The sequence below is a fragment of the Meles meles genome, chromosome 3 (assembly GCF_922984935.1).
Source record: "Meles meles chromosome 3, mMelMel3.1 paternal haplotype, whole genome shotgun sequence".
In the NCBI taxonomy this organism is placed as follows: Eukaryota; Metazoa; Chordata; class Mammalia; order Carnivora; family Mustelidae; genus Meles; species Meles meles.
The window spans coordinates 35,279,668-35,288,372 of record NC_060068.1 but is presented as its reverse complement, the minus strand read 5'-3'; the positions used below and the strand labels follow the sequence as shown (position 1 = coordinate 35,288,372).

General features: G+C 47.3%; 1 protein-coding gene across 1 annotated transcript; it reads right to left on the bottom strand.

The window, feature by feature from the left end:
* Positions 1-1,179: 1,179 nt before the first annotated feature.
* LOC123938021 (olfactory receptor 1361-like) lies at positions 1,180-2,121 on the bottom strand. Its single transcript, XM_045998929.1, has one exon. It carries the CDS (start codon positions 2,119-2,121, stop codon positions 1,180-1,182), a length of 942 nt encoding a protein of 313 aa, XP_045854885.1.
* Between the last annotated feature and the right edge of the window lie 6,584 nt (positions 2,122-8,705).

Below are 8,705 nucleotides of genomic sequence, written 5' to 3'. Positions count from 1 at the left end.
ATTGGGTTAAACTGGGAGTTGGAAGCATGGTGGCTTCTCATTGGCTGAGCTGTGATAGTCTCTCGTTGGCTGGGCTGTTGCTGGGGCTGGAGGAAAACGTTTCTTCCTCCAGTGGGCAGTAAAGTAGTAGCTAAGTACTAGGGGCTGCAGGTGACCAGAAGTGTAGGGTGTGAGAGCTCCCCTGCTGGCCTGTGGACTCCTTTTTTTTTTTTTTTTTAAATACGTTCTGTGCCCAGTGTAAAGTGGAGCCTGGGGCTTGAACTCACAAAATTGAGATCAAGACCTGAGCTAAGATCAAAAGTCAGCTGCTTGACTGGCTGAGCCACCTAGACGCAACCCCCCCACTCCATTTTAAATGAGGTTTCCTTTTATAAATTTTTACAATTCCAATATTAATTTTCCACAATGCAAATAACATTCAAGATGAAATATAAACCATCTCCTTGGGAAAAATTAAAGTCTCACAATAACTGAATGCCATGAACTCTCCTTTCAATTTCACTCATACTGCTGTGCACCCCACAGAGGGACCTCTCTCTGATGAGTAGGAGAATTGAGGATCCTTCTGCTAATGTCATAGCCTCAGCAGTGTGGGAGCATATCAGGTGTTTCTCCTGACACACAGTCCCTGTCCAGAGGGGACCAATGTATAAAACACAGATTTATTTTCCTAAAATAACTGTGTGGCTTCGTATCTATAAACTGTGGCAAAGTAAGTCTTGAGTATTGTTGCACAACTGCCCATTTTCTGTCCGTTATTCCTCCCTTCTTCCTTTCTAAGAGAATCCAGCCTGCCTTGCAATTGAGGGGAGACTTCTGAGAAATGAACTGAAGCAGCTGTGTGGGGTTTCTGAGAGAGCCCTTGCAAGTGGCAAGTCTTTTGGCTCTGCTGTCTTCTTCCTGCCTTCCTGGGACAGGAAGAGATGGATGGAGCCCCAGCAGCCATCTTAGAAGCATGGGGATGATAGCTCCCAACCTAGAGATGGTGGAGGAGAGAGCTGGAAGGATTTGAGTTTCTCAGAGATAGAATGCATTGAAAAGTCCTCTAATTTCAGGCTTCTTCTCAGAAAATAATCTGTCAGTGTGCGGAAGTGGGTGTTGTTGAGCGGATGGCAGAATTGTGTTCCATTTCCTGAGATCCTGGACCCCCTCCAGATAGCAGCCTGGTACTCACCATGGCTAAGAAGATTTGGAGCCCCTGCCAAAGAGTCTTCTTACAGCCTTCTTCATGTCCTGATTCCTCAGGCTGTAGATGAAGGGGTTTAGCATGGGGGTCACCACCGTGTACATGATGGTTGCTACTGTGTCCTGGGCTGAGAAGGAGTAGGGGGGTCGTACGTATACCCCCAGGACAGTTCCATAGAACAAGGTGACCACGGACAGATGGGAGCTGCACGTGGAAAATGCCTTGCGCCTTCCTGGGGCGGAGGGGATGCGGAGAACAGCTGCAGCTATGCGGAGGTAGGAGACCACAATGAGCGCACAGGGGGCCACGAACAGGACTACGGCCCCCAGGAACACATGCTCATTGACCCGCGTGTCCGAACAGGCAATCTTCATCAGCAGGTAGGCGTCGCAGTAGAAGTGGGCGATCTCCCGGGCGGAGGAACAGAAGGTCAGTCTGTCCATGAGGAGTGTGTGGACCAGGGAGATGAGGCCCGAACACGTCCACGTGAGTGTGGCCAGTCCCCTACAGAGCTGGGGGGTGATGATGGTGTGGTACTGCAGGGGGTGGCAGATGGCCACATAACGGTCCAGTGCCATGGCTGCCAGCAGGAAGGTATCCAGGTTGGCAAAGGAGATGAGGAAGTACATCTGGGTCAGGCAGTGGGGATAAGAGATAGTCCACGTTCCTGCCACGTGGCTGGCCAGCAGCTTGGGGATCAGGTTAGTGGTGAAGCAGATGTCAACAAAGGAGAGATTGGTGAGGAAGAAGTACATGGGGGTGTGTAGGCGGGGATCAGAGCCAATGACCAGGATGATGAGTGTGTTCCCGGCCACGGTGACCAGGTACATACATAGGAAGAGCCAGAAGAGGGCTTGACGCTGCTCCGGGTCCCTGGTGATGCCAAGCAGGAGGAACTCAGTGACTCCTGTCCCGTTTTCCTTCCCCCTGGACATCCCACTGTGGCTTGGGGGGGGTGACAGGCTACAAAATCCCAGCAGAACCTGGTCTTGCTCTAGAGAGAAATGAGATCAGAGGTCATTTGTGATCAGATTCATGACCAGAGGTTTTTTTTTGTTTTTTTTTTTAAGATTTTATTTATTTATTTGACAGAGAGAGAAAGAGAGAGATCACAAGTAAGCAGAGCGGCAGGCAGGGGGAGGGGGGAAAGCAGGCTCCCCGCTGAGCAGAGAGCCCCATGCGGGGCTTGATCCCAGGACCCTGAGATCATGACCTGAGCTGAAGGCAGAGGCTTGACCCATTGAGCCCCCAGACCATGACCAGAGTTTTGTACCTATGGTAACTGCTGCTTTTAATCAAGTACTTAATCACGTGCCACTGCTAAGGAGTCTACGTGCACGATCTCTCTTAATTGCCACAGAATAGGTACTTTTATGATAGCTGAGATGGAGTAGTTTGCTCAACCGTGTGGGTGGGAAGTGGCAAAGGAGACTGGAAACCCACGGTCTGAGCCCGGAGCCTGTGCCTCACCCATCCTTCTACAGAGGACCCGCCTTGTTCCTCTGGTGCTGCATACTGAGGGCAGTGTCCTGAATTTTCGAGCTCAATTCAGCCAGCATGTCCTCTTCAGAAAGGACTTTGTGCCTTGGTTCTTGCCTACTTATCTGACTGCATGTTCCGCCAGCCACCTGGGACTGTGTGCCTTACCTGCCTCAGAACAGGGCCTTTGCATGGGCTGTTCTTGGCTTGGTGTTCGCTCCACCTGGACCTTCATGTGGTGATTTGTCACTTTGTATCTCTGTGGGAGGTTATGTCAACTGTGAACTAGTTTATGGTGGGTTTTCCCTATGAGACTGTTCCCTCCTGAGAACAGGGTTGTGTCAACGCTGTTCTCTGTCATGTGCCCAGTGCCTGGAACAATCTGCAGCACATGGTCGGTCCTCAACAGAGCTGTCAAAGGGAAGAATGAACTTTCACAAATGTACTGCATACCCAAATTGACCCATAGAACACACGCGGACACCACACTAAATGAGAAATGTTCTGTTGTGATTAATGAATGCATTTAGCAAAAAAAGTTTTGGCTTATAGCATAAATTCCAAGTGTTTGTTTGTTTCTTCCTTTTTAAAGATTTTATTTATTTGAGAGAGAGAGAGAGAGAGAGAGAGAGAGCGCTCATGCAGAGGAGAAGCAGACTCCCGGTTGAGTAGGGAGCCTAACATAGGGCTCAAAGCCAGGATCCCGGAATCATGACCTGAGCTGAAGGCAGACGCTTAACTGACTCAGCCCCCCCAGGCACCCCTGCAGGTGTTTCTAAGAGCAGAGTGAAAGGCAGGCAGGCTTGAGTCATAGGCAAGCCCAAGGCTCTGTGTCAATAGGAATTTCCTCGAATATATGAATGAGGAATAATTATGTATCTGGTCCATGTGATCCAGGACCTGTGACCACTGTAGACCAGAGGAAGAAACCAGACACTGCCTGCAGGTGTATTTATTTGGTTTAAACCCTTAATGATCTACAGGATATTTCCTATTTGCTGACATTTTAAAAATCAAGGATCATGGGGTGCCTGGCCTGGGTGGCTCACTCGGTTAAGCTTCTGCCTTCGGCTCAGGTCATGATCCCGCTGTCTTGGCATTAAGCCCTGCATCGGGCTCCCTGCTCAGCGGGAAGTCTGCTTCTTTCTCTCTTCCTCCCTCTCTCTCCCTCTTGTCTCAAAAAATACATAAATAAATCTTTTAAAAAATCAAGGATTTTGTATAAAATCTGGATTCTGCCTCTTCTTGAAAAATCAGCTGACCTGGAGACACTGGACTCTCATTCTGGCCAGCAGCAATCAGCTGGGGAAGGTGAACAGCTAATACTTGCCAAGTGCTCCTTGTGCTTAGTGCTGTACACAGATGCCTCCGGTATCCCTCAGAGCCCTCCTCTGCAGTCATTTTCTAAATGTCCCTGTTCCACATGAGGCAGGGGACACACAGCAGAATTAAGTGATGCTCCCAGAGACACAGAGCTAGTGGCCTTCCTCTCCAGGCTGCCCTGTGTTAGCTGATTTTCATCACTGTGGTTGTCTCCTGTTCTCACCCCTGGAATCACTTGGGGAAAGTCTACGCACTTTCCATGTGCCATCCTCTCTCGTATCTTCTAGAAGCTATCATTTCTTGAGATTGCCTTATCCCCAGGAAGTCTAAATTCTGAAGGATTTTTTGAAAGCTAGGATGAAGAATTTGCACAAAGTTTAGCTGCTAATAGGAATCTGATTTTAGGTGCAGAGTTGTTCATGTCTGCCATTTTTTAAAAAGATTTTATTTATCTATTATTTGAGAGAGAGAGAGAACACGAGAGGAGAGAGGTCAACAGGAGAAGCAGAATCGCCGTCAAGCAGGGAGCCCGATGTGGGACTTGATCCTGGGACTCCAGGATCATGACCTGGGCTGAAGGCAGTTGCTTAACCAACTGAGCCACCCAGGTGCCCCTCCATCAAATTTTTAACAGAAAACCAAATGAAGAATTTCTTCAGAACCTTAACCTAACATTGTCAGCGTTATACCCTGTTCCTGTCCCTTTCCTCCTGGTCTGCTACTTCATGCTTCATGTAGTAGATAAGCCAGAGTAATTTATTTACCCATTGCCTTCAAATGATTTCTTTACCAAAATCTTAATATTAGATATGATTTCTCAAGACTCAGTTTTGCCTCATTATGACAAATTTTAAGGATGTTAAGGATGTTAACGATCCAAATTTTAAAGATTTTAAGGATGAATTTTTTTTTATCATAGAAATTTTTGGCACTGACTGGATCCCCGGGTAGTGCTTTGGTCCCATCATGTTCTACAGAGAATTTGTGTTGTAATCATGCCTTGTATTGTGGGATTTGATCTGTAGCATGGATTCTGAATTCTTAAAGGACATCTGCAGCTACTTTCATATAACTTGAAGTAAAGAAAAATGGCAGAAATGAGGAGACTTTCATCCATCTGCTCACACCATTATCAGTTGGGCGGGTGTGGAGCACTCATCTCGTCCCTGTGGGGCTACCAGTGAAGAGTGTTCAATAGACCCTGTGTTCTGGGAACACTACTGCCATCCAGAAAGCACTTACTAAACTCAAAAACTGGTATGTTTAAAGCCAATGGGGAGTAGAATTGAGATGTATTGGAAACTCATGGTGAAGAGGAAAGGAAAATGGCGCCTGGTGTGTCGGGGAGAATACTAGGAAACATAGACAATAAAGACAGCCTCCCCAATATTTTCTTTAAAATTCCACATTGCCTAGTGTTTGGTTCAGGAGCCTTAAATGGAAACATCAAAAAATCCATCAAAAAATCCACACCATGCGGGCCCATGTCCCATTCTCTAGAATTCTCTGCTGCTCACTGGGCAGGATGGGTGACACCGATGCTCTGGCTCACCTTTTGTCTTGAAGTGGATTTGACTGCTTGTTCTCCTTTTCCCTCTCCGAACAATGGGGATGGCCTGTGAGGACGAGAGAGGGGGGTGACTGAAAGGGCCTGACACAGTCCTTCCATGTCACGTGGAAGTCTGTGGGCAGCAGCTCCCCAATGAGCTGTTACATCCTTTCCTCAGAACCATGTTAGATGTCATGCAGAATGCTGACAGAGGGACACTCAGAGGCCAGACCCTCCCCTCCCTTAGAGGAGCTGTTAGATGGAAGGTCATGTGACACCACATGTGAATCTTATCACCTCACATTGAGGGTGTCTGTGTCTGAGCTTCTCCTCTGTTCCAGCTTCCCTGGGTCCCACCTGGCTGCCTGTGCTGATCTCAGTTCCTTCCCTAGATTGTGGTCTGGCCTTCACTTCTCTCCTCTGGGACTGGCGGCAGATTCAGTGACTGCCCCACCTGGAGCAGGATCAAGGGAAACAGAGCTGTGGCAGGTGGAATGGACGGCTGCAGCCTCCCACCTACAGAAGAAACTGGCCTGGAGCACCTCTGGAAGTGCGAGTGCTCCCACTACGTGCTCTCCCTCAGTGGGGGGCACCTGCTCCTTCCCAGAATAGCTTGCTTCTCTTTGAACCCTTTGGTTAAAAATTTCTATAGATAAGGAATTTAGGGTGACCCCAAGGTCTTATTTGTGGGACTGTGGGGTGTCATTTGAAGCAGACAATCGTGCCATTATGCAGAAAGTGAGGTCCTGGTTTGGGAACAGAGGATCCGCAGTTGCTTGAGCCCAGGGCATAGAGCCATTGTGTGAGTTACCAGTGTGACTAAATTTTACACTTTGTAGTTTCTAATGGGATTAGCCGATAGCATTCTCAAGATGTGATTCAATAACATCTGAAAGAGTTATGGTGATTCAGGGGCACCTGGGTGGTTCAGTCGGTTGAATGTCTTGACTCCTGATTTTGGCTCAGGTTATCTCTGAGTTATCTCTGAGTTATTTATCTCTGAGTTATGGGATCGAGCTCGGCATTGGGCTCAGTGTTCAGTGGGAGTCTGCATGTTGCTCTCTCTCTGCTCCTCCCTGGTCTTGCTCTCCCTCCCTCCCTCTCTCTCTCTCAAATAAAAAAATAAGATCTCCAAAGAAAAAGAGTTATATTGATTCAAATGTATAAAGACCTTCCCTATACATGACCTGACTTACCTATCTGCAGCCCTACGAAGTAGCTGGGTCAGATGGCAAGTGTGATCACGCCATGGATAATTACAGTTAAAGATGCACAAGGCTGGGAAGTATGCTTGTGGACTTATGGGTAGCAACCTACTCAAATCTCACTGCTCTGGGGCACAGGGACAATACCTGGGGTCCGGGGCAGCACGGTTGGTTCTCTTATCCTCTAGGCTGAAACACTGTCCCTACTATTGGAGGGATTTTATGGTCCCCACTAAACTGAATGCCCAACGCTCCTGATTACAGGCAATCCACAGGGAATTTGTCCATGTACTGCATATCACAAACAAATCACCTACCCCAGGGGCTAACGTGGAAAGAAAGAGGATTGCATTCATATTGTAGGTCAGGGATGTAAAAGCTTTTCCTGTTGGGAATCGTCCAGGTTAGCTCAAGCCCCAGCTGGAGTGTGGGCCTCCACAGATGCACATTCTCTGAAGAGGGCTAGCCATGTCCTTCCTCAGAACTCTCTGGCCTCTTTGCCTTCATCAGAGGACTGAGAGTTGACAGATCTAGGTCATAATTTGGAGCAGACCCATCTTATCCTCTGATTATTCTGAATATATATTGGGGGGATTAGTTAGAATGGCACAAGATGTTGGAGAACCATCTGTGATGTGACAGGGTGAAAAATGCCAGAAAATAGAGTTTGGGTAGTAGGCTGTGTCATGCTGCATCTGAGTGTTTGGGGATTAAGGTTACTAATCTCCATGTTGTCATTGGGGTGGTGGGATGGTTGGATGCCGGGTATGATCTTGGCAGTCATCATGATTATATCTGTGATTGTGCTGAGGGAGGTACCAGGGTCCATCCTAGAGCAGAGCCTGGAACTCTTATGTCCCACATCTCTCCAGCCTCACCCATACCAGTTGTAAAATGATGTTGTTGGTCTAATTGCCAACATTCCTTCTCTGGTTATAGGATTTATTTAGTCAGTATTTATTGGACACTTGCTGTATGATAGAGAGAGTTCCAGTTCTACAGGAGAGAGAAATGGGATGGAGTAGGCCTGCATTCACACTGCTTCACCCTAGTTGGGGAGAGAGCATGTCTTCCCATGCATAAATTGTTGGAATAAAATCAACACTTGCCTTATGTCATGTCTCTGCCTACAATTTCTGGAAACTGCACTTTCTATCAAATTCTGAAAGGTATTAAATGACAAGTTTTATTGAATGTATGAACCGATGTATGTGAACATCAGTTATGGGAAGTCTGGATTGTGCTCACGTCACTTGGCTCAAAAGCGATTTATCTGTCTATATACAAAAACCTAAGAAAAAGCACAAATGACTTGCATCCTTCTTGGCAAATACATCAAAAAAAAAAAAAGGCAGGGATGTTCTGAAATATCACTTGTATCTCATATTGAAAACTTATAATGAGCCCAACCCAGTAGTTTTTGGCTGACAACATGAGATGCCTAAAGTTTTGGACAAATAGAAGATGGCCTGTTCCGAAAATGGGTTTGGCAAGATCCTGATGACCTCTGTGTGGCTCACACATGAAAAGTCAGTCTAGATAATGATTTTTAGGGGTCAGAGTTCATCAGTTAGACAACACTAACTTTCATTGACAAAAGGTAAATACAACAGAAGGTCAGCAGCCAAAACAACTGGCCTTCTGCTGGAGGCCGGTTGACGTTGTGAGGCTAAGTCCATGGGAAGCTTAGCTTCTGCCCACAAGCATATGGGAGACAAGATACTACAGGCAGGACAGTGACTTGCAATCCCTTGGGAAAGGCTTCAGCTCCTAAGAGATGATACCAGGCTCTCCTGGAAGACTCCATGGTTGGCATGGCCTTGGAGTAGACCCTGAAAGCACAAGTTGGAGGGAGATGATTCCGTGAACCTGGAGGACAGCTCATTGCAATGGCAATGACACTGAGTGGTCCCTACTCCCCTGGGGAGAGCAGTGTCTGAGGAAATCTGCTGGGAGGAGGGAT

What these genes read in the sequence shown, in the direction of transcription:
- LOC123938021 (XM_045998929.1), bottom strand. Translation starts at nt 2,121, where the DNA reads ATGTCCAGGGGGAAGGAAAACGGGACAGGAGTCACTGAGTTCCTCCTG.